This window comes from Strongylocentrotus purpuratus, unplaced genomic scaffold, assembly GCF_000002235.5.
Source record: "Strongylocentrotus purpuratus isolate Spur 01 unplaced genomic scaffold, Spur_5.0 spur5_scaffold_6, whole genome shotgun sequence".
In the NCBI taxonomy this organism is placed as follows: Eukaryota; Metazoa; Echinodermata; class Echinoidea; order Camarodonta; family Strongylocentrotidae; genus Strongylocentrotus; species Strongylocentrotus purpuratus.
Genome location: NW_022145612.1, coordinates 60,294,362 through 60,321,495, shown reverse-complemented (window position 1 = coordinate 60,321,495; position 27,134 = coordinate 60,294,362). Strand labels below are relative to the sequence as shown.

The window sequence follows — 27,134 nt, the reverse complement described above, 5'->3', positions numbered from 1 at the left end:
AAGTAAATATAATAAAGGTGTGATTTCCTGATAATTAGAACTTGGGTGATTTTTAATGCCTTTTTCACCCTACTCTTCTCTTTATCTCTATCTCTCTCTCTCTCTCTTTTTTTTTGTCTTTGTCTTTGTCTCTGTCTTTTCCCTCTCTCATTATTTCTCTGTCATTCTCTTCCTTCTGTTTATCTTTCTTCTATCTCTTTCTGTTTCCTTCTCTTTCCCTCTTTCTCTCCTATTTCCTTCTCTATTTTCCTTCTCTGTTTTCCTTCTTTATTTCTTTCTTAACTCTTTCTCTTCTCTTCTCATTCAGTTCTCTCTTTGTATTTTCAATTATCTTTTCTCTCCTGCCCTCCCAACCTTTCTAGATTCGAGATTTTCTTGGTTATATCAGACCACAACATGTCTACCCAAATGTGATTCCATATGGCTCATCAGAGGAAGAAGTTGTAAAACGGTGAATTATGTAATTTCTTACATCTTAAATATTTTCACAACAAGTAAACTGCACAGAATGATTTCTTTTTTTGTCCAGGATGCTATGGTTAATTCATTTAAAGTCAATTAGTGGTTGTTGTCATGATGATTGGATCAGCTTTTGACTACTTTTTTTCCAAACTGGAAGGATGTTCAGTCAGGTTTATTCACTAGGATCAATAATATTAACACTGTCTTAAAATTGTTATGACATGTTTGCCACCATCAGCTTGAATATTAGCCCAACCTAATTGTGTTAGCATTTTGAAAAACCAAGTAGATGTAGTCTTTTAATATTGATGAAGAATTGATTTTGACATGCCTATGCAGTGGGTGACACTTTCTAATAATTAAAACCTCTCAACTCCCTTTTAATGCAATACAGTGTATATGTGATTTCCTTTAAAACAATACCCAGACTCCAAGACTGTTTGAGAAGTAACAAAAGGGGTGTGATCCAGGATCATGATGTTTCCATAGCAACCAACTTCCAACCTTTTGGCAGTTTGAAGGACATTAGGAATGCAAGCAGGAAAAGGCAGCATGGTAAGTGTTCACGTTAAGACTATGTTACCATTTAGTTTGTTGATCTGATATGGGGTTATGGTATATATATGGCTGTTCCTTTTAATCATCTACATCCTAAATTTGAGCTTTTTGGTAGGATTTGCTGGATGTTTCTTTAATATTCTAGTCCAGACATGACTGAATCTAACTTTGAGAAGATATTTCCTTTTTTTTAAATTATTTTTTATTTTTATTTGAAAGAACCTTTTGATTGACTTGGAAGAGAGAGAGAGAGAGAGAGAGAGAGAGAGAGAGAGAGAGGGAGAGAGAGAAAGAGAGAGAGAGAGAGATAAAGAGAGACGGAGAGAGAGAAAGGGAGGGAGAAAGACAGACAGAGGGAGGGAGGAGGGGGGGGGGGAGGGGAGATTCCTACTAAAAGGCAGACAGGCAGAGGTATTTTGAAATAGGCAGAATGGCTGGAACTTGGAGAGAAAGACATATGTAAAATGGAATAGTAAATATATGTTTATATAAACAAGAGGCAGAAAGAGAAAGATGGTGAGCGAGAGTTGGAGAGAGAGAGGTAAGATCTTGTTTGGGTGTTGGTTTTTTCAACAGCCAAAGCAAAAACACATATCATGCAAGGTAATTAGTATTTGCTATCCTTCCAGTTGTTTATTCTTTTCTAGAGTCATTACATTTTACAAAAACTTTGGTTTCAAAAGAATTATGCATTGTTAATTAATTTCAATGAATTTGTTTTCCAACAGTTTTGACAAAGTTTGGGTATTTCACCTTCACCATAGTCATGACGACTATGGTGAACTAACCCAAATTTTGTCAAAACTGTTTTCCAACCATCAAGGGGATAATTTCTATGAAGTAATTTCAATGATTGCTAAATCATTAATGACTTCCTATGTTTGTTTGTTCGATTGTGACTTTCAAGAATGACGTTGTGATATATATTAATAAATAATACATGGCAGGAATTTGTCATTTCCCCACATTGTTTGTGATCAATGTAACTGTTCCATTTCTTGGTATCCTTAATAGAACACCACAAAATGTTCTACAGATCATGTTTTCATCTCTTTCTGAAAGGAAATAACAAGTGAGGTAATAAACAACTGGCCCAGGCTTGTCAACTGAATTCTGAATCCAAGATAACTCAAGCTGAAGTATCCAAATATATTTATATAAAAGGAGTTTTAAGATTTTGAACTTGAGTGAATTTTCATTTTCATTTCATTTCATTTCATTTTTATTTTTTCATTTCCAACAAAATACAATACATAATAACGAATACAATGTAAAATGTATACAAAACATAGTTACATTGGTAATAAACAAATCTTAATAATAATTTATACATTTTAGGAAGACAAAAAAATGAATTTTAAAACTTAATTGCATTTATATTTTGAGAAAATGGAGAGGTCCACTGAAAAGCAAAGCTTGTAAATTGTGGACCCCTCAGATAATAATGAGTGTGAACAAAATATTGAATACATAATCAATTAAAGAAGAATAGTGGCCAACAGAGAACATTTATTAAAAATGTAATGACTGTAAACAAGAAGACGTAACAAATTACATGACTAAGAAAGAACAGAAAAAAAGAAGAAGAAAAAAAAGGGGGGAAAAAAAGGAACAAAAATGCGGGCTGCGTTTGGAGGGAAGGAGAGTGAGAGAAAAGGAAAGTTGTAGAGATCGAGCACGAAATAGGGAGCGCACAAAATCCTTGAGATAGCTGAAACAAAAAGAGCAAGAACATGATGGCAAGTAGCTTTTTGTTTTGAGATGGGCTGAAGAAAAGAGGGAAAGAAAACAAAATTGGGAAGGAGATGTTCTATCACAATAATTTTCTAAATATTATAAGATTGTAATAAGGAAAATTTTAACTTTTTTTTAAAAGCTATTAGTGAAGGGGAAGTTTTCAAATCCTTATGCAAAGTATTTCAAAATTTAGGGCCTTCAAAAATGAACGTGTTCTGTGCAGAACATGTTCTCAAAAGAGGTAAGTGAAACTCATCGGATTGTCGAGTGGGATATCTATGAACAGCATGGTTTTTAAGAAACATATCATTAAACACAGAGGGCAGTATACCTTTATAGTAATTAAACATAAATTGACCGAGCTGAAATAAGTACAAATCCTTAATTTTTAAGATGTTATTTAAAAAAAACAGAGGATCCGTATGGGAGCGTATGGGGGCATTACAGATAATACGAATAACTCTCTTTTGCAGCAATAGAACTCTTTCCAACAATGTATGATGTGTATTGCCCCAAACTAGAAGACCTTAATTCAAATATGGCAAGATCAATGAAGAATACAGCATAAATAATGATAATTGCGGTAAGTACAATTTTAGTCTATTAATAACACCAATATTGCGCGAAATGGTTTTACCAATATTATCAATGTGTGGTTTCCAAGAAAGTTTGTCATCAACTGTTATACCCAAGAATTTGGTAAGAGGGACAAGCCCTTATCATAGTGGAAGATATGAACATGCACGAGGCATACATGAGGCATTATTCTACAATAATAATAAAAGTACATAGGATTTATAAGGTGCTAAATCAACTTAATAACTAAATGCTCAAGGCGCACTAGTGCAAAACATGAAAGTTCATAAACATACTTGTACAAAAATACAATATAACATGATAAGAAGAAAAATCAGATCAACTAAAAGCAAACTGGAAAATACAAGTTTTAGTTGAAAGAAGTGTAAAGGGTGAACAATCTTTAGGCCTGTACAGATTGTGATGGCTGCACCAGAGTTGTTTTTGAAATTTTTCTTGCCAATTTTCCTCCAGAAAATGTATATGACTTTCTTATTGGTGAAGGGATAGCAATTCAAAAGAGGACTATAGCTTCATTGTTACATAAGATTCATTATTTTTTCATTTATTACATAGGTCATAGAATAATTATACGTTTTTACCCCACCCCCTCCTCTCCCCCTCTTATATCCATCATGCCCGTTTTAATTGGAAGCGATCGCTGCGCTGATGCCTGACGGATACACAAACTCACAAAGTATATATTGCATGTGAATAGTATAGCTGTTGTATGAATATAATACGATCTTTACACTTATCAAATTGGCAATTATACACATTGGTGGACTTTGAATCTTCACTTCATGTGTCAAAAACAGCTTCACCTTTTGGTTGCTGCTCAAGCAAGGAAAAATAAATCACGACAAAATATGCAAAGTCGCATATTTCGTCGCTAATTTCACAACAAAGATTCGCGATTTAAAGATTCACGATGTCCCTTCTGGGCCACCAAAGTCTTTGGATTTTTACTTTACATTATGTTTATTTACAATAACTATATTTGTTACTGTACTATCTTCCCCACTCTCTCTCTCTCTCTCTCTCTTTATCATTCTCTCATAAGCCTATCTGTCTTTCTTCATTTTTGTCTCTTTTCCTGTCTCTACTCCTCTTGCTGCCTTTCTCCCTCTCTCAATCATTTTCTTTTAGTTGCTTCATAAATCTCCCATGTGAGGAATTTAACCCCCTCTAGTTAAAGTAAAAATTTGAAATATATTTCTAGCACCAGATCAAATAAATTGCTTATCATTTTGTACCTTCCCACAGACAGGGATTTATAGTTGGTATCTATTTATTTTATTTATTGATTAATTCCAAATATTTTAAGTTCAGATTATTTACCACAATTATAAGTTATGAGAACAATTTCATATTGGGGAGAGGGGGGGGGGGGGGGTGAAAGTGCTTATACAATAGCCTACTGATCTGCTCTTGTGATCAATTTTTAACCATTTTGTTTTTCACTGCATCTTCATATAATATTGTAGTAATTTGAGATAAAGGAAAGACAGCAATTCATAACAAATTATATTTTCCACCAAAAATTTATCTTCAACTGGTATTTTTAATTTATATTTACAAAATACAAATTATTCTTGTGTACATGTATTATCCGCTACATACATGATGTTTTCAATATGACAAAATAGTTTATGTTCTTACTTTGAATAGTTCCATTGTACTTTAAGGTACCAATATGATATACAGTATTTGGCATTTAAGATTGGAAATTCATCATAAACATGTATGTAGATAATCATTAACATGCAGTAATTTAGTGAACCCATGCAAATACATTCTCCAATGAATATGTGACTTTGTGCATGATGTTACATGTATTTCTGCTCAATTGTAAAGACGTTTTTGAAAGGGATATCAACAAATATTATTTCTTGAAAATTAAAACTCATTTCAGATAATATTTATTTGTGGTAAGAATAAATACATAGAAAATACTAATTCTAAAATGGAAATACATTGTGAATTAAATAAAATTCTTTGATAACTGGTCATTAATTATTATTCTGATGTTATGGAATTGTCTGCAAATTTTACTATATAAGCTTTAGTCTAGATTTTCATACGGCTATTACAAACGTGAATATTTTTACGTATTTTGAGTCTGATTGAAAAAAGTACAATAAATTAAGAGAATGATCAATGATTATCTGCTAAGCCTAACTTGTCTATTTATTAGAATAAGGTCATTTGCTGAAGGGTCCTAGGTCAGAGTCCCTGGAGGCCTTCAAGAGTACGTGACTATGCATATCATTAGATAATAAGAACTCGCCATGCGTTTAACAGATACAAACCACACAGGTGTTACATTGGCATGCACTGAACAAATAGTAGGATACCACAATATTATTCTAGAATAAACACCTTTAAAAGGGGAACTGTTAATGCACAGTTCACACCGACGCCGAATGTCGCGCTTTAAATCGGCGATCAATTCGGCGTCATTTTTGTTTACTTTTCAAAAAATCTCACAATCTCCTCAGATATGTTATGCTCTGGGAAGCTCTGACATCTTAACAAAGCGTGTCAATTGGTGACAGAGCGTACAAAGTGGTGTCACCGCTTTGAACCAAGCTCTGTTAAACTCTGTTAAGCTTTCCTACGCTTTGAGCAAAACTTTGATAAGCTTTGTGACGCTTTGATAAGCTTTAATACGCTCTCCCCGCTTTACGCAATTCTTGACAGATCGCCTCAAATTTTTAAACAGTTTAAAAAAAATTGGCGCTCTTGCCGAATGTCCTGAATTGCTCAAAGCTTTCTCACGCTCTATTACGGTCTTTACACTTTAATTAAGCTTTGTTACGCTTTGCCGCCGATTTAATTCGCCATTAATTCGGCATCGGTGTGAACTAAGCATAAGCATTTTACCCATTTTTAACACCTTTTCCATTTTTACTTAAAAGCTAAAATAGTTTCAGATGATCATCAATTCAAGACTAAGAATGACAAAATTGAATAAAATGACATGTATAGCAGAGTGATACAATGGCAATATGCACGAGAATTAATAGGTATATGGACAAAAGCATTATAAAAAGGCAAATTTACAGATGACAAATATACAATTTACAATGAGGGTAGAGACATCGCAAAAGCACTAGACAACAATTCCATCATCACTGTCATATCTTGATCTGTTTGTCTTTGCCATTTCAATAGGGACCAAGTAGTAATCTTTATCTGTGTCTAAGTCTTTATCCTGGCTACTTGTCTTCAGTTCGATCCCATTTCTCTGAAGATTCAGTCTTAATACCTTGTTGTTAATGTAAGATGGATCGCGGCATAGGTCCTTTGGCAGGTCGTAGATGTGAGAGCGAAGGGTCGAGGTATCTCCAGCTTTGGAGACATCAGTCGGACTAGTCGCATGACAGAGGTACTCGTGAGTGGGTAGTTCAACCTGGCTGTCTGTTGCTGTCATACCGGGTTGACGAGATTGAATTGGATTCACTGTCATCCTGTGTGAGCGTTTACAGTTCCTTTTAATGCAGTAGATACAGACAGTCATCAAAATGCAAGTGACAATAATTGCAGAGGCTACAATTATTCCTGTCAGAGCGGCGGTCGATAAAAAAGGTTCCCTGTTACAAGATGACACAAAATCAAAAATTACCTCATTTTTACTGGAGGTAGGTGTGACACAAAGAGTGGATTCTTGTTCAACAATTGTAAGGTTTTGTTGGTCGCGAAGGAGCTTCCATACCTCTGTGTTGTTGCATTTACAATCCCATTGGTTGTTATCTAGTTTGATCTCCTGGATTTCTTGTGGATGGTACTCAAGCCAAGCATCCATGTTGGTCAGGCGATTGACATCCAAGTGCAACACCTGTAGCCTTCTGAGATACTTGAAGACATCACCAGAGAGGCCGGGTATGTCATTGTTGGTCAGGTAGAGTTCTTCTAGGTAATCATAGTGCAGGTGTGAAGAATTCAAAGGTGTGTTTATTAGATTACTTCTGATGTTCAGAACGTGCAGCTTCCTCAGTCCGCCATTTTTTAAAGGTTCTGGCATCTCAATAAGCTGATTGTATCCTAGAAGAAGGTCCGACAGTTTGGTGATTCCATCAAAGGCATCAGAAGACATCTCTGTGATTCTGTTAGAAGTGAGGTTTAGTGTTTTCAAGCTAGGAACATCTGACAAATATGAATCAATTCTTCTTAGCTTATTGTCATCAAGGCGTAGATCTTCCAGTTTTTCTAACCCTTCAAAAGCCCTGTTTGAAATGCTGCTTATTTGGTTGCCTTGAAGATAAAGGTTTTTCAGTTTAGGCAGAGACTGAAATACATCAGAGTCAAGACTTACTATTGAATTTTCCGATGCATCCAGTTGTTCCAGTGCAGGGAAGTTTTGCATGGCATTTCTTCCAATCTCAGTGATGCCATTATCGGAGAGAGTCAGTGTCTTTATGTTAGTACTTCTATTTAGGTGGCTAAAAGAGACTGAAGACAGAGCACGCAAGTTTCCATTTTGAATGGTCAGTGTCATACATTCTGTTGGTATAGATTGAGGAATTTCAGCATAGATACAGCTTGGAGTAGCACTAGTTGAAATTACCAAAGCTATTGCCAGGAAGACAATCCGCACAACTTCATGCAGTGCAGAATTGATCAGGTACATGTTGTTGAGATGAAAGTAATATCGAGCAGAAAAAGTTTCTTCAGGGAATGGAGATTGATACATGTGGTTTACGAAAAGCAGGGAATATTGATGCAAGATGAAAGTCAAAACTATTACTACTCTCACAATCTGGCTTACCAGTACAACACAACGATGGTGATAGATAATGACAGGATTGAGGTATTTGTCTTTCCTTTTATGCAAAAAAGTGCAATGCAGAAAAAGAAGACACCAACCCATAGAGGGCGAGAAAGAGAAAGGAAGAGAGAATGTGATGTCATTGTAAACAGCAAACCAAAACGTGATCTATTTTCCAGGACATGAGATAAGCTTTCACAAACAATGCTAACGAGAAGTATAAAAAGAATCAGGAAGGCTTGCTTCCTGGCTTCAAAGTTAATGGGTTATTCAGGTCTATTTTTATGCCTCCGCCACCGAAGGTGGTGCCGGAGGCATCATGTTTTCGGGTTGTCCGTCCGTACGTCCGTCCCGTTTGACCGTTATCACAATATCTCAAGAACCATTTAAGATTTAAACTTAAGACTCGGGAATAGTATTTATCACCATAGGAAGACGATCTGATTAGATTTTGGAGTACGTAGGTCAAAGGTCACAGGTCACAGAGGTCAACTTATGAAATCCCTTGTATTGAGTTTGTTAGCGCGATATTTCAAGAACCATTTGAGATTTAAACTTCAAACTTAAGGATAGTATGTATCACCATAGGAAGACGATCTGATTAGATTTTGGAGCACGTATGTCAAAGGTCAAGGGTCACAGAGGTCAACTTATGAAATTCCATACATTGAGATTGTTATCATGATATCTCAAGAACCACTGGAGATTTAAACTTCAAACTTAGTGATAGTGTGTATCACTATAGGAAAACAATCTGATTAGATTTTGGAGCACGTAGGTCAAAGGTCAAGGGTCACAGAGGTCAACTTATGAAATTCCATACATTGAGATTGTTATCAAAATATCTCAAGAACCACTGGAGATTTACATAAACTTCAAACTTAATGATAGTGTGTATCACCATAGGAAGACAATCTGATTAGATTTTGGAGCACGTAGGTCAAAGGTCAAGGGTCACAGAGGTCAACTTATGAAATTCCATACATTGAGATCGTTATCGCGATATCTCAAGATCACTGGAGAATTTTCACTTCAAACTTAATGATAGTATGTATCACCACATCATAATATCTCAAGAACCACTGGAGATTTAAACTTCAAACTTAATGATAGTGTGTATCACCATAGGAAGACAATCTGATTAGATTTTGGAGCACGTAGGTCAAAGGTCAAGGGTCACAGAGGTCAACTTATGAAATTCCATACATTGAGATTGTTATCATGATATCTCAAGAACCACTGGAGATTTAAACTCCAAGCTTGTTTAAATTGCTCTATGGCGGAGGCATCATTTTCGACTGCGCGCAGTCAAAATTCCATCTAGTTATGTTTAATTTAGCTTATAATTGATTACCATAACATTTCATGTCTTTACCTTTCCTATTGCACTCTGTATAAATGTATCATGTACATATTTCATCTTTTGCACAAGCTGCGCCTTGAGCATTTGACTGTCAAGTGGATTTGGCGCCTTATAAATTTTATGTATTACCTTTCCACACACCTAAAAAGCATGCCCTTGTATGCTAGATGAATTTTTGTAGTAGACGACATTGAGATTCAGGCTGTTTCATGATCAACCATTCATTTTTCTTCATATATAATTCTAGTGTATCTGACTCTGTAGTTTTGTAGAATATCCTAGATCTAACTGCCTTCCATTCATCTGGAATCACTGTCTCCTTCTCTCTCTATATATATATACAGTGTGTCCCAGAAAAAACGAAACAGAGAATTATCAATGTTTTATCATAACTTAAAGTAGCTTGGCGAAGAAATTCCACATAATCACTCAAAATGGGCAAATTATGCATGTCCGGATAGCGTAGACCTATTTGAACACACACATTCTGCTCTAAAGTCTTGTAAATATAAATGAAACGCGGTAAGAAGCTTTTTCCAAGAACCTTCTCAAACTTCTATTCCTGGCTTGAACAGTTTGTTCGCGCAGTAGGCCGATTATGACGCCACTGGTTTGGCACGATCGCAATTCTAGGCCTCAAGCTCGCCTCTCGCACAGCTCGCGTGCGGTATTTTGCATAAGCCTATACGTATACATTATCCAGACTTTGCATGCTTCATATCCTGACCAGAAAGTGGAATAACAATCTCTAGAAATCATGTAATTACATATAATATTAAGCAAATTTATGTTATATAATACGAGGGGTGAATCGTGCAATTCGATTTGTCCAAATACCCTTCCGTTCTGTGTAATTTGCCGAGATGTTTTGCATTTGTTCGGTCATCGTGCCTTGGCGTGATAGTGATTGCTGTTGATTATATACGGAGACCATAATATTATGATGAGTGAATCACGAGCGTCCCTTTGCACTTTTATGTCCTGCAGCTGCAGTTCTATATGAATGGTGCATATTTGTAATAGATTTTCGCCAAATATAACCTCACATCTAATCGTGTATGTTTTGTTATCCGTGAAATTTGCTAAAAAAGCCCTACACATCCCGAAAAATTCGAAAAATGTCTCGCCCAGTCACCCCAGTGACAAGGTGCATGGCAGATCAATCGCGAGTTGAGCGGGGCCGGTGGAGCTGAGCGGCAGCTGGCAGCTCAGCTGATATATTATCACTGGACTTGCACCAGCATCGACGCCGTCTTTTCCGAATTGTTCTCTTTTTTCCATCTCTCCTACACCCCCATCATCATCATCCTCACTATCAGTACCACTGTCACTAGTTGTGGAGCTGTGCTCATCATCTTCGAATTCTAAATCAAGTAAAACCTCTTCTTCGAGCTCGGACATTTTGATCAGATATTTAGCGTTCGAGTGGCGTTTTTGTATATGTATAATGCAAGCAGGCTAGAGTTGTGTGAGAGCTCTTGGGAGCACTCTCGCGCTCATGTGCCCAACCTCCTACGTCACAAATCGTACGTCACAATAGCGGGCCGATCGAGGGCGGAATAATCGGGTAGTAATTTCACCACTTTTAATAGCAGATAAGTCAATTCTGTAACATTTTTTGATAACTAAATATGAACCATTAGAAAGATTGTAACATTAACTTTGCAATGATACCATTATTAAGGTTAAAAGCCTTCTGAAACCTTCGCTCAGCTTCATTAATCACAATTATAATGAATAAATTACATATATTTGTAAAGCTTAGATTACCCTCTTTCATTTGATGCAACTCATTTGATGCATATTTCACGCATAAGTGATTAAAATCAATTTGAAGAAAGGGTACCAAAAAAGTCATTTGGCAGACGGTATCTGAATTTCAAAGAGAAAATCACATTTATTGAAAGTTCATTTTCTGCCCTTTCATATGACACCTCAATCTGGAAAATGAGCTAGGAATAACAAAGTTCTGTTTTTTTTAAAGTAATGCTTGCATTTCCATAATTTTATTAATCAAATTTGTTTTCACTGGCTGCCTGCCATAGCAACAAACAGAGTTGGCAAAAGGTTTAACTCCGTTTCATGACAATCAGCCATGCACAAATGTCTTTCGTCTGGAATTGAACTGTATTGAACCTTATTTGCATATACATACTTCTACTTTAGTTTTACTTCTACTCTCGATATACCTGTAAAATTACTTTGAAAATATGTACTTAAAATTATGTTCATCAAAATGTATGTTAATTCTAAAATGAAAGACTCAACTGAGCATCTTACATTGTCCTTGAATTGAATTTTTATATAAGCAGGTACATGTTAGTGTTAGAAATTGATTTGATTTAATTATCTCAATTTATTTAGGTCATTGAAAAAATATTGTTGCTTTGGGTTTGTTTACATGCCATACATGATTGTTATTTTCTTAATGCCACAAAGTTCAACATACATGTAATCTTTCTATAAGTTTTTTTAAATTATTATTCTTGATGGATGTACTTGAATTCTATTATTTTACCTTTACTTCTTCAATCTATTCACATGTAACCCCAGCCAGCGGACTTGGAGAACCTCATGACAGAATGAAAATTCTTTTAGGTAATCCTCAGGCGTCCGTCTGCTGGTGGCATTTTAACTGTCTTGTAAGGTGTTGTCATTTCTATTTTGTTAATACATGTACCGGGAAATTCAATAAATAGAATACAACAATAAAGAACATACAATTTGTATATACAATGTACATTAATAATCCCCTTCTATCTGTCTACACATAAGTCTCCCATCTGTTTTCATCTTATTTTCCTTCTTTTCCTTTCTCTCCTGCTTCCTCTTCTTGTGTTTCTATCTCTTTCTCTCTACACATATGTCTCTCATCTGTTTTCATCTTCTTTTCCTTCTTTTCCCTTCTTTCCTGCTTCCTCTTCCTATGTTTCTATCTCTTTCTCTCTACAGGTATGTCTCCCTTCTGTTTTCATCTTCTTTCCTTCTTTTCCTTTCTCTCCTGCTTCCTCTTCCTATGTTTCTATCTCTTTCTCTCTACACATATGTCTCCCTTCTGTTTTCATCTTCTTTTCCTTCTTTTCCCTTCTTTCCTGCTTCCTCTTCCTATGTTTCTATCTCTTTCTCTCTACAGGTATGTCTCCCTTCTGTTTTCATCTTCTTTTCCTTCTTTTCCTTTCTCTCCTGCTTCCTCTTCCTACGTTTCTATCTCTTTCTCTCTACACATATGTCTCTCATCTGTATTCATCTTCTTTTCCTTCTTTTCCTTTCTCTCCTGCTTCCTCTTCCTATGTTTCTATCTCTTTCTCTCTACACATAAGTCTCCCATCTGTATTCATCTTCTTTTCCTTCTTTTTCTTTCTCTCCTGCTTCCTCTTCCTATGTTTCTATCTCTTTCTCTCGACACATATGTCTCCCTTCTGTTTTCATCTTCTTTTCCTTCTTTTTCTTTCTCTCCTGCTTCCTCTTCCTATGTTTCTATCTCTTTCTCTCTACACATAAGTCTCCCATCTGTTTTCATCTTCTTTTCCTTTTTCTTTCTCTCCTGCTTCCTCTTCCTATGTTTCTATCTCTTTCTCTCTACACATATGTCTCTCATCTGTTTTCATCTTATTTTCCTTCTTTTTCTTTCTCTCCTCTTCCTATATTTCTATCAGACTCTCTTCCTCCTGCTATTCATATGCTCATTTTCACTCACTTTTCCTTGTGCCTCTATCCTTCTTTAACTCCCCCTTCCTCTCCCCTCTTTCTCTCTCTTTCTCTTTCCTTCTCCCCCCCCCCCCCTCTCTCTCTCTCTCTCTCTCTCTCTCTCTCTCTCTCTCAGTTTTTCTCCCCTTTGTGTCTTATCTTCACTCATGCTTTCTTTACCGTCTGTGTTTCTATGAATTCCATTCTATTTGTCCAATATATTCTGTATGTGATCAAGTATCAAACTCATTCTCTCTCTTGTCCAAAATGTATTATTTCACTCCCTATATTACATATTCTTTTTCTTTGCACTTCTTTCAACCTCTTTCTTTTCAATCTGACACATTTCATGTTCCTATTCTTTTACCACAATCTTTCCCATTCTAATGCATACAAGCCTTTCTTCTTTATTTCTACATCTCCTCTCCTTGTTACTTTTAATTGGTTATCTTTTGTTAGAAATTAGGAACATGCCATTTAAATAAAGTCACATGTGCTTACATTATTCATCTTTCAATTATTACTTTTATTCATACTTCTAATCTTAAAATAATTTTACAACAACAACAATGAATTACCGAAAATAACATGGGGGTTGTTTTTATGCAATAGCATTACATGTTGATCATATTGATTTGGGAATGTCATATTGCTTTATCATCTGCAAACAAAACAAAAAAAACACACAAGAGAAAATTGCAGAAGACTTGATAATGTGATTGATTAACATAGTAAACAGGAGGGTTCAATGATTACTCCCTGTAGAACACAACATTTCATGTGCAGTGTTTTATATGGATGTAAGTCAACCTTTGTATATTAAAAATAAATATATTTGTAAGTATTTTGATATTTTAATATATTCTTACTATCAACTCAGTGATTTAGGGTATATACACTTGTTAGAGATTTAAATAAACAACTTTGTTTGCTTTATTACTGTTTGGGTATCTTACCATAAATGTATAGTGTTGCTAGGTCTGTTAATAATGTAATTTAAAAAATTTACCTGTATCTTAAATTTCAATTAGTAGAGTACAAAATTATTTACATTATAACAAATTACACAACTTTGAATTAGTCGTTACAAGTAGTACTGCCAATTATTAGAAATTGCATGAATGCTTTAATTACTTTATGCATGTACTGATAGTTAAAACATGATTTGCAACCAAAATATTGTGTTGTATAATCAATTAACAGCAATTACACTCTATAGAAAGTGAAAGAAATTGAGTATTACCAAAATAATATAGCATCAAGAGACAAGAAATGAGTTTCTGAATTCACATAATTGATCTTTCAAAGCAAAAAGTCTATTACTTCTGTTCATTGTGAATGATTTAATCAGACTTGGCTGTGGGAGAATCAGAGTGGGTGAGCAGAGAGTATATACATGCATACATGCATATATGCTTCACATGAAGTTTTTCCAGTGCACAGAAAACAACACATCCCTTGTTGATACAACTTTATCCTAAATAAAATGAGGTTTCCAAAGTAAATTATAGATTTTCAGAATATTAAATGATCAATTTAAATTGTAATTATTTGCTATATCTTTGTGTGATGTGTTACTCTCTGACATCCTCCCTACAAGACCAGGTTAAAAAAATTGTTCTATCGATACAGGAAAACTAGATTTAATAGCTCTCATTTCCTTCTGTTAGTTGACATGATAAATGTTGATAGAATCTTTAGCGGTAGCTCAACTCTTTAGAGGATATGATATCAACTGTATTTGTAATGAGGCAAAAGACATGGTGAGATAAAGCGATAGAGCATTAGATAACAATTCCATCTGTCATTTGATATCATTTTGTCTTTATTCCATGGCCATTGGGACCAAGTAGTTATCTGAGCTGAACTTTGGCTGCTGTGGCTGGTCATAATTGTCTCCATCTGAGATCACCGGCCTGATGTTTCTAGGAGTAGGAAAACGAGAGCGCTTGAACCAACTCTCGGGGGTTTCCATATCGGGCTGAGCTGAGGATGCAAGATTCATTGTCTTCTTCTTGTGGAAGCATTGACAATTTTTCCAACAGCAACAGATACAGGCAGGTATCAGAAGACCGGCAAAAATGACTGCAGAGGCTGCAATTATTCCTATAAAAGTAGGGCTTAGTCCACTTTCACAAGATGACACTAAATCAAAAGTTACCTCTTTTTTTCTGGAGATAGGTGTGGAACAAAAAGTGGATTCTCGTTCAAGAATTATAAGGTTTTGTTGGTTGTCAACGAGCTCCCATACCTCTGTGTTGTTGCATTTACAATCCCATTGGTTGTTATCCAGTTTGATCTCCTGGAGTTCTCGTGGATGGTACTCAAGCCAAGCATCCATGTTGGTCAGGCGATTGACAATGGCAATATGCACGAGAATGAATAGGTATATGGACAAAAGCATTATAAAAAGGCAAATTTACAGATGACAAATATACAATTTACAATGAGGGTAGAGACATCGCAAAAGCACTAGACAACAATTCCATCATCACTGTCATATCTTGATCTGTTTGTCTTTGCCATTTCAATAGGGACCAAGTAGTAATCTTTATCTGTGTCTAAGTCTTTATCCTGGCTACTTGTCTTCAGTTCGATCCCATTTCTCTGAAGATTCAGTCTTAATACCTTGTTGTTAATGTAAGACGGATCGCGGCATAGGTCCTTTGGCAGGTCGTAGATGTGAGAGCGAAGGGTCGAGGTATCTCCAGCTTTGGAGACATCAGTCGGACTAGTTGCATGGCAGAGGTACTCGTGAGTGGGTAGTTCAACCTGGCTGTCTGTTGCTGTCACACCGGGTTGACGAGATTGAATTGGATTCACTGTCATCCTGTGTGAGCGTTTACAGTTCCTTTTAATGCAGTAGATACAGACAGTCATCAAAATGCAAGTGACAATAATTGCAGAGGCTACAATTATTCCTGTCAGAGCGGCGGTCGATAAAAAAGGTTCCCTGTTACAAGATGACACAAAATCAAAAATTACCTCATTTTTACTGGAGGTAGGTGTGACACAAAGAGTGGATTCTTGTTCAACAATTGTAAGGTTTTGTTGGTCGCGAAGGAGCTTCCATACCTCTGTGTTGTTGCATTTACAATCCCATTGGTTGTTATCCAGTTTGATCTCCTGGAGTTCTTGTGGATGGTACTCAAGCCAAGCATCCATGTTGGTCAGGAAATTGACGTCCAAGTGCAACACCTGTAGCCTTCTGAGATACTTGAAGACATCACCAGAGAGGCCGGGTATGTCATTGTTGGTCAGGTAGAGTTCTTCTAGGTAATCATAATGCAGGTGTGAAGAATTCAAAGGTATGTTTATTAGATTACTTCTGATGTTCAGAACGTGCAGCTTACTCAGTCTGCCATTTTTTAAAGGTTCTGGCACCTCAGTAAGCCGATTGTATCCTAGAAGAAGGTATGACAGTTTGGTGATTCCATCAAAGGCATCAGAAGACATCTCTGTGATTCTGTTAGAAGTGAGGTTTAGTCTTTTCAAGCTAGGAACATGTGACAAATATGAATCAATTCTTCTTAGCTTATTGTCATCAAGGCGTAGATCTTCCAGTTTTTCTAACCCTTCAAAAGCCCTGTTTGAAATGCTGCTTATTTGGTTGCCTTGAAGATAAAGGTTTTTCAGTTTAGGCAGAGACTGAAAAACAGCAGAGTCAAGACTTACTATTGAATTTTCTGATGCATCCAGTTGTTCCAGTGCAGGGAAGTTTTGCATGGCATCTCTTCCAATCTCAGTGATGCCATTATCAGAAAGAGTCAGTGTCTTTATGTTAGTACTTGTAGTTAGGTGGCTAAAAGAGACTGAAGACAGAGCACCCAAGTTTCCATTTTGAATGATCAGTGTTGTGCAATTGATCGGTAAAGACTGAGGAATTCCATGATAAATGCAGATATCACTGGCTTCACCAAACTCCAGAAAAGGTAGTAGCAGATAAACAAGCCAGATGAGGTGGTACAACATACTATTCTTCAGATAGTACATATTGCTTGGAGATGGTTAAGTACTGTGGTTCAAGATTTCCAGTTATGAAACCAAAGATTTAGACATCCAAGGGGCTGAATAATAAATTCTACTGTCACTTTGTAATGAGATGGTGCAACGAGATCCGCTCCTAATAACATATGCTTTCTTTCGATGGAAATACTTTATTTTATGTCGGTCACAAGCTTTATGCCTCGTAGCTTCACCTCTATGAAATCTTTGCAAGAAGTGTCAGCAATATAACATTTCATCTAACTCTCATACTAAAAAAATAATTTCAATATCAATTGATATGCACTGATTAGTAGACCACAGTGAGAGAGAAAGAGAAAGAGGAAATAGAAATGATGTAATGGCCTTGCCTATAATTTGTAGCTCCATAAACAAACCAAGGATATGGGCAAACAATCGCATGGCTTACTTCCTAATATGTTTGTCAGGCTTACCACAATGTTGTTCTCTCAAAGTATGCTTTCTAGTTTCCAAGTTAACAGCTCATTCTAATCCATTGTTGATGACAATTAAATTATAACTTGAACAAAATATTACTTTTGATAAGATCACTATTGTAATTACCCTTAGTTTACTGCCACAAATTACAACTTTTTGAAGGGGGAGAATATTTATTATTAATATTATTATTAAAGGCCCTATCTGATGAAAATACAACTTGATATGAAATACAAGGAAGAATAAAGAAGCATAGGTTTTCTGTTTGTTTCAAAGGAGAGTAACCTACCAAATGATAAATTTATATATGTTTGAAAACATAAATCGCCCGAGAAGAAATTAAGGAAATCGATTTGATACGTGTTAACCTGTTAATGCACTTTTGCTTTGTTTATTTTTCTATTTCAAGTGAATGGCATTTGACTACCGGTTGGCTAAAAAAAAAAAAAAAAAAAAAAAATATTGATGAAATGTTGAGGATCGTGCCTTAGTATTGCATCCTCTGCCTGTTGTGACAGTAATGAATTGAGGGTACCGGTAACCTAGTTTTTTCACAGATAAGTACAGTACCCATGTGTACTTTTATGTTGTAAAAAAAATATAGGCCCTGCCCTCTGGAAAATAAGATCATCCAAAGTCATGAACTTGTCAGTGGTGGTTAATCATGCCCTGTAAAGCCAGAAAATTAAAAATCTTGATAAAAAAGGACCTCTTGTGACTTTCCCGTCGGCAAGTTTTTTCTTGCTCCTCATGCTTTTAAATCTGAATAAATACTTTAAAATATTCTTTTGTTCCATTTTAGACAGAGAATGAATATTCTTGTCCTATTTTATCTTGCAACAAAACCAGGTGAATGCATTTCTGGAATAAGCTCCCCCCCCCCCTCCCCCTATGAATGCTATTTCATTCCAGATTCAATAATTATGCAAAGAATTATACGAAACAGTTTCCTTTTGTTTATTTTTGATAATTTTTAGTATTTCATTTATTGAAACAGAGAAGGTTGTTTTATTTTACAATATGTTGTCTATCTATGCGAAAAAAGATAAAGAGAGAGAGAGAGAGAGGAGACAGGGCGTGGGGGGGGGGGGGGGGGGTAGTAAGACAGGGGAGGAATAGGCAAGAAAAATACTACAAGTTAAAGATTTCTTCAACCATCATGGCACCCCTGTCAAAGTATCGAACTTTGAGTGATCTAAAAAAGAAAGGAGGCTTTCAGTTACACCATGTAATAGTCAAACTGAAAAGGCTAGCTGTTGATGTATTATTTGTCTATTAAAAGAACCGGCTTATAGGGCATTTAGAGGAATTGAGGAGGAAGTATAAGGGAAAGAAAGGGAGAGATTATAATGGAATGGAGTTTTATTAAATACTTACACAAGACTTTTTGGGGGTGGTGATGTGTACATCCAAAATGAGATGAAATATAAGGAGGAAAGGAAAGGAAAGGAAAGAAGGAATAATTGAGATCGAGAAGGCTGTGAACTGATAAAAGTTCAAGAGTTAAAAATGAAACATGTAGTTCTAAAAGCACTACTACAGTATTCTTTCGTGAAAAGGAGTTTATCTGTTAGGAGATTAATCCCTCAATTTGTTAATACTAACTCACCATATTAGAAACCTGTAGATAACATTTTAATGATTCCTTTTATTCATTTCAAACATTTTTATCTTCTTGATATCGGCGTGGAATTTTTTCTATCAAAGATTCCAGAGAATCATTTAAGTCTCCTTCTAGGCTGGACAAACTTTTTCCTGTAATTCTGTAAGGTCACAATGTAAAGCCGTCTACTTGCTAGAAGCTAGACTGACGTACAGGAATGACTATCCAATCACAGGATATGGATAGGAAGACTTCCTAGTAGAGTCAATCACTAGTACAAGGCTACAAGCAAAGGTTATTGTTTTAATCAAGTGTCTGTACAGGTTTTGCAAATTCACTCTATTTTTGTTTTGTTTTGGTTGAGATGTAGTGGGTTCACAGGTACCATACTGGTGGGAATTTATTGTCTGTAAAGGTGTTTGTGAATTAATTCCCTTTTCATGAGAAATCCACATGTAAGAGGTTATGATGTATAAGCATAGTCATAATTAGATGAAAGGTGATTGTTTTGTTTCAAGACACATTTTCCTGCTACATTTAATCCATGATGAAGTTTCTTAACCAACCAAAAACACTTTCAATTTTCATTATATGGGTGAACATGCATGGCAATCAATTGATTAAAGGTAATTTTTTATTTTACAACATATGCACCTGCAACAATTAATAGTCAACCAAATTCCCTAATTCAGCCCTCGAAGAACACCACCTAACTTACCCTGACATTAAACCTAACCTAGTAACCAAAAACTGACCTGTCAAGGTTCTTTAAATCTAACCTTATATCTTTGACAATTAAGCCTAGAGAAATTGTTGGCAGAGTAAATGTTGAACCACGTACTCTGTTATATTGACTGAACGCATTGTTTGAATGGAAAAATGATAGGAGCATGCCTTGTTTATAGACGTGGACAATAGCCACAAACAAATACCACATTCAGTGTTCATTATATGGGTGAAAATAGCAATCAATTAATTAAAAGTAACTTTTTATTTACAACACATGCTCCTGCAACAATTAATAGTCAACCAAATGCCCAAATTCATCAGCTATGACCAACACTGCCTACATGTAACCTTGACATTAAACCTAACCTACCGTAACTAAATTAAAACCAACCTGTCAAAGTAATGTAAATCTAACCTTTGACAAACACCTAGAGAAATTGTTGACAGAGCAAATGTTGAACCACCTACTCTTGTATATTGATTGAACGCATTATTCAATGAATTGCAATAAAAAGGGGAAAATGATACAAGCATGCCTTGTTTGTTGCCTTGGACAACAGCCACAAACTAATACCACAATTTTATCTAAAGGCAGTGACTTATTTCCTTGTCTGGTTTGAAAGTATAGTGTTTAAATATGTATTTCTTATGGTAAAAAGGGAAATTCAATATTAGACGGGCGTAAATGAGTCATTCTGTAGTCAGTCATGTGTATTGAACTATCACCTTTATATCAGTGTTGTAAATTTGAAAACAAATTGTTGTGAATTCTTATTCAAGCTTCAGAGAATTTTGATTCAAGTTTATAAAAGAGCACATCCCCCAATAAGTTGTTCTTGCATTACATTAGAAAAGATATGGGGAAGAAAGTATTTTCTATATAGTGGGAACTGCTACTTTATATTTACTGTTAGCCTTCTGATTTTGTGATCTGCAGTGGGTGATGATTACATTGAGAAACATTTGAACAGGTCTAAGCCCACTGCATCCTATTATTGCTATTAATACATGTATGCCCAACTCTGGCTTTATTCTGTTGTAAATTCTAACCTAACCAAATTATCTATAATTATTATCTACCAGGAAATATTGATGTGAGTCTGCAGTTGTTCCCAGAAATTGTTCCTACCAGAAACGTTATTCAGTAGAATGTGGTCATTAAAGAGATTTTTGTAGATAAAGTAGCATCTCTGGGGCTTGTTGGTTTAGTTAGTTTATATGGTGCCCCTTATGAACAAATATGCATCAACATACAACTTAAAGACAAAATAAAGACTACTGTCTACAAAAATGTTACGTGTGACAGAGTTCAACTAATGACATTTTCATACCACCACCATTAAATTATAAGGGAAAAAAATACTTTAAAAATTTCGGGGGGTACTTTTCAAGCTTGCTTGCATGAAAATATACTCTTTAATTTGTTTTTCATTGAACTCTATGCAAAAAAATTTGGGCTCTTTTATGACTTCCAGGGGCTCTTTTTAGCATTTTGGGGGCTAATTCGCGCCGAGCCCCCATTATTTTTTTTCAACTGACCACCAAGCCCCTTGTTTAAGATACACAGATGTCCAAAATCAATAATTAATTTGTTTAATTGAACTAATCAGAATACAACGAAGACATGTTCATTAATGGCTGTTTGATCATCAGATCCTTTTTAAGTTGTTGGTATGTATCATAGTGCCTCTAAAAATGGATTCACTCTTGCAGAACATTGTTGCTATGTCGGTCAAGTCACAATCTTTTGACAACCTTGACCACTTCAAAGCTTCACTCAAAACTCACATCTTCCTTAAGACATTTAAATGCTAACTTTATTGGAGGAACTCGCACCTTCGAATGTTTTTGAAACAGATAAATGGCGCCATACAAATGCTGTGAATCATCATCATCATCATGTGTGCATATGATTTGCAACCAAATGTAACATATCAGTATAGCTGAGCTTTGTCTTTACTTGTATATATCCAGCAGATCATCAGACAGAAGAGGACTTCCGTCTGCTTTTTGAGTGCAGTCCAGAGAAGCGAGATAAGAAAGGTGAACCTTCAAGCTCAAGGGGGCATCTCAATCATACCAAAGACAGTGAAGGTAGTGATTCAAAACTGAAGAAAGAATCAAGGGACTATGGAGAAAGGGAAGGAGGAGTGGATGGGGAGGGTCACATATCTGATGCGTTGCCATGGGAACAAGGAAATGGAACCAAAGAAAGTTCCTACAGCTGCACCTTCGCTGATAGTGATGGAGTTCTCTCTGATTCTGATGAATCCCATTCTGGTGCGGAGGGAGATAATCATAGCAATGACATCCTTTCCTTCAAAGATGGACGAACAAAGAGTGTGAAGAAGATCAAATGTAAAGCAGGTCACAAAAGTAATCGTCTGAAGATTGAGGATGATGATGAGAGGACAAGAGAGGATCAGTCATCTGGAAGTGATGATGATGATGAAGGTTTAGTGGAAGGAGAGAAGGAAGGAAGGCAAGAAGAAGAATACCAGGAGGAGTCTCAGCCCGTTAACCCTTCCCAATCCTCTACCAATGATGGCAGTATGGCGCTCTTTTCAGATGACTCCCATCCAGGGGACAGCCAGAGGAGTGGAGGATCACTCTCTTCAACCAACTGGTTGCAGTATCTACCTACCATGCAGCAGGTAAGTCAACCAAATCAGGCAAATGGAGTTTATTTAATTATAAAGGGTTATGAATGGATGGATAGCTGGCTGGAGGTGGTTAGATAGATGGAATGATAGATAGATAGATGGAAAGAAAAGAAAGAATAAGAAGGAGAATAAGAAATTTAAGGACAGAGAGATGAGTGAGAGAAAGAGAGAGGAGATAAGAAGAGGAGGGGTGGAAACAAAGATAGAGAGAGGAGAAAGAGTTAGAAAGAGAGATAAATAAATAGAGAGAGAGAGAGAGAGAGAGAGAGAGAGAGAAAGAGACCAACATGCGATCCGTGAATGATAACAGGAAGCTAATAGAAAATAGCTAATGTTATGATTTGTTTGACCTCCTTTTTCAGATAGAGGTTTTATACAAATGCTGCATCACTGTGGTTTTTAAAATGAAAGTAAACATGCTCACATCCTTAATATATGAACAAAAAAATGAAAAGTCCTTGCCCCTTCTAAAAATAAAAGTTGGTTTATGAAATATGATAAACTATTCTATGGAATAGTGAAAAGGGAATTTCAATTCAAAACTGAAGGGGGTATTCTTATGTGGTTGTCAACAAAAACATTTAATTTTGAACAATTAGTTATTTCTTCCAATTATTAGATAGGTCTAAATGAAATATGTTGGAGAAAAAGAAATCAGAAGTCAAAATACTTTCATCAAATTTTTCTTTTGAAAGACTTAAAACAACACTTTAAAAAAAAAAAAAAAATATATATATATATATATATATATATATATATATATATATATATATATATATATATATATATATATATATTTGTTCATTTTAGGCATTGTATATAATTATAACTTAAAATGAACAAAAATGTACATTAGGATTCTTCTCTTGGCATATGTAAAAAACATACATTTATTTTTGTTCTCAGTCATTGAAACTAGAAATGCATGAATTTCATCAGATTTGCTCAAAAGTCTCACAGCATGGCATATTTATTGAAACCTGTGTTGTAGATATTCACTAACACTGTAAGCAACTTAAACAAGTCATCTCTACAAAAGTATGCAAGACAGAAGATTTGATATCGATCGGCCAAATGATATCAAGACTAATGTCATGGAGATAGATTGTGATGTATGAAATAAATATTGATGAACATGTGAACAAATGTTTGTTTGTGGTCTGGTGAATGGTATAGTCAGAGATCATCCCTGATATATAGTAGTGCCTGATGGAAATTTTATAGGAGCCTGTTCTGATAATAAACAGAGAGGGCATAGTTTGTACAGCAGTTTAAACATTGAAGCATAGAGTTGTTTTTAGTAAAACCTTACAGGCCAGTATAATTATGTTCTTTTCTTCTCTTTTTCTTACTTCCTTTCCAACTTTCAAGTTTCAACTCTCTGGCTCTTCCATATTCTTCCCATTTTCTTCCATTTATCTTTCTTATTGTGTTTCACTTTGTCATCAACTAACTTCATTTCATTTTCACAAATTTCTTTCTTTGTCTTCTCTCTCTCTCTCTCTCTCTCTCTCTCTACCCTCCTTTCACTGTCTTCTTTATTCCCTTCCTTTTTTGTATACATCTTTGTCTATTTTATATTTTGATTTTTCCTTATACCCTCTTTTTTCTACTGTTCCTTAGTAGATATACATCACCATGCAAGCCGATACTTATAAGCAACACCTGTTCCTTATTTACTTTGGTTGTTCACACTCTTCTTCCTTCTGCACTTTGCTCTCTTACCGCCATCATCCATTTGTTGCTCATTTCCTTCAATTTCCCCTTTTTTTGTAGATTATTTATAATACTTATATGTACCGAGAATAACAATTGTCCCTTTCCCACCAATTTTCCTCTCTGACTCAGACTCTAACCAAGACTCCTCCAACTCAGGAGAAAGAGGATGATGACAGACTGGAGGTAATAGGAGACGTTGCACATAAGGATACTGGGCGTGGTCATCATGATAACAACCCCTCATCTCCCATTCTCATCAGTGATGATGATGATGTGATCGAGTCAGACTCTGACGCAACCCACATCTGCTCTCAGCGTTCTGTTCGATCAGAAGGGTCATCGGTCAATGACATCAAGGTCATTTCGATGACCCCAAGTAAACACAACCTTTCCCCTGGATGCTCCTTGAAAACAAGAGGGTTTAACAATGGTGGTGCCAATTTGAAGCAGCTGGAGAAATACAGATCTGGTATTGAAAATGCTCCTAACCATAGCAGAACTGACACAAGCACTCAACCAAGTAGTGTTGCAATAGATAAACTTTCCAATGTAGGAAGTGGAGGATCCAGGTATGACAATGTTATTGAAGATGCTTCTTCTCTAGAGTCTGTGATTGAGATAACTAGCTCTTCATAATATCTTCTGTTGAGATACAGTCAGAAGGGCATTCATTCTACACAGTAGGCTTGCGGGTGCACCATGTGAGGATCCAGGTATGACAATGTTATTGAGGATGCTTCTTCTCTGGAGTCTGTCATTGAGATAACTAGCTCTTCATAATATCTTCTGTTGAGATACAGTCAGAAGGGCATTCATTCTACACAGTAGGCTTGCGGGTGCACCATGTGAGGATCCAGGTATGACAATGTTATTGAGGATGCTTCTTCTCTGGAGTCTGTCATTGAGATGACTAGCTGTTCATAATATCTTCTGTTGATATACAGTCAGTCAGTTAACACCCTCCTGGCTGTCAGTAGACACTATAGATATGACGATTCATTTACTAGGCTGATCAATCAATGAATGTGTCCTTTTTGAAGCTCAGCAATCATTGCCCTATAAATAATAGAATGTCACATTATTTATGATTTTATTTATATTGAGTGGTATATTTGAGAGTCACATTTTTGCCAAAGTATATCAAACTATTCAGAGTAAAAATATGTTATTTATGTATTTTTTGAAATCATATTTTGAATTTGTATTTTATAATTTTCTATAATTCATGATCAACTATTCAAATGTCATTTAGTGTTAATAAATTGCATTTCAGGTGGACTTTGTATTCTTTGAAAATCTTAGATAATTATTTCTCGCAAAGTTCATTTTAACTGATGAAAAAAGTACAAGTTTGCTGACATTTTAAACCTTTTAAACACAAGTTGATATCATAACACATGTTTCTATGGGATGCTGCAGAAGAGGTAAAATATAAAATTGAGTAGGAATGAACTTGAGGCTGACTCATAGTGAGAATGAATGCTTTTGCTTTTGTTGCATGAATGACAGGCACCCAAGAGAAAGTTTAGTTCTTGTAAAGATACAAATGTGAGCTTTTTCTTTCTTTTATGTTAGTGTAGATGGTTATCATTGGAGAAATGTCCACTGGAAAGACTGCTGAAATGCTGTCATATTCGAAAGATAGAATGATATATAGCTGAAATATTAGGACCAAGCTTTGATGCCACTCTGGATGTATAGTCCCATATATACATTTCTTTGTGCAGTGCATGTGACTTTCAGCTAAACCGATTCAGTTTATCATTTTGATAATTTCAAAATCCAAGGGTATACACCAATGTGCTATATAATCAACCTTCTTTAATTGTTTCCTAGCAGTTTTGTTAACGATGTACTTAGTTAATCACATAATCAGAACTCAACTTTATATGCATAATACAGAGAAAGGGTCATGGATAGGACTAATGTTTGGACTAGGGCCAAATAACAGTGTAGAATACAACAAAAAATACCAATGTGTTAGTAAATGGCCAGTGGGTGTTTTAAAGGCAGTATTCGAATTTACAATTTATATGAAATCTTTCCACAATTATGGAATGAACGAATGTGTCTTTCTAACAGATGACTTAATATGTGAAATTGTTTTACCCTAGTACAATCATTCATTATCTATTTTTAATCAGCTGTTTTGTCCCTAATCAATTTTCTAAAGTGAGCTCTTTTTACTCTACCAAAAAAAATGTAGGGTTCAACAATTTATAGTACTTGAAACTGTGATACTGATATGTTACAATGAAATTCTGATAGATTTATGCAATGTATTCCAAAATTATTATTTTTTAATGCAATATGAGAAATTAAAAGTGAAGATTATTTCTCTAACTGCCTTGTTTCTTTTTCATAAATAGATTTTGCTGTCTTATGTTTTGATTGAAAATTGAAAACCATTGACGGGACTTATTTTAGAATTAAATTATGTGATGTATGATTGTTTGATTGAAGTGCCCACGTGTATTGTTTGAATTGGTATTTTGAAACTCAGAGAATTCATTTGATACGAGGTTGGTTTTGATAAAAGAAGAACAACAAATAAATAGATCAGTGAAAGTTTGAGGCAAATGTTATAAAAGATAAGAAGTTTTGAATATTGAAAATTGCCATGATCATTCAAACAGAAATGGGTAACTCTGATTTTTACATCAAAATTTCTTAAAGTTTTAATGTCTTCAAATAAAATGTTTCAACGTTTGTCAAAGATATAAACCAATAGAAACATGATTTACAGCTCCTCCTCCATACTTCATCAAAATGATCAAGTATCAGGTTTTTTTACATCCCAATACATAATTGATTAGTAAATAC

The 27,134-nt window shown here is 35.4% G+C and overlaps 1 protein-coding gene and 1 long non-coding RNA gene across 4 annotated transcripts in view; both read left to right on the top strand.

Annotated features, from left to right (window-relative positions):
• LOC576456 (protein artemis) overlaps window positions 1-26,654 on the top strand; it is a 38,672-nt gene extending 12,018 nt beyond the window's left edge. For 2 of the 3 annotated variants that reach the window (XM_031000428.1, XM_031000426.1), the window contains exons 12-15: window positions 363-451; window positions 890-1,017; window positions 21,904-22,583; window positions 24,441-26,654. In XM_031000428.1, the coding sequence (XP_030856288.1) occupies window positions 363-451; window positions 890-1,017; window positions 21,904-22,583; window positions 24,441-24,947 (1,404 nt within the window). In that variant the 3' untranslated portion in view covers window positions 24,948-26,654. The remainder of the gene's footprint in view (window positions 1-362; window positions 452-889; window positions 1,018-21,903; window positions 22,584-24,440) is intronic. The other variant, XM_031000427.1, reaches the window with a different exon arrangement.
• Window positions 5,781-16,302, top strand: LOC115930043. Its single transcript, XR_004066806.1, has 2 exons — window positions 5,781-6,362; window positions 15,541-16,302. It is a non-coding gene; the product is annotated as an uncharacterized LOC115930043 (long non-coding RNA).
• Window positions 26,655-27,134: the final 480 nt, after the last annotated feature.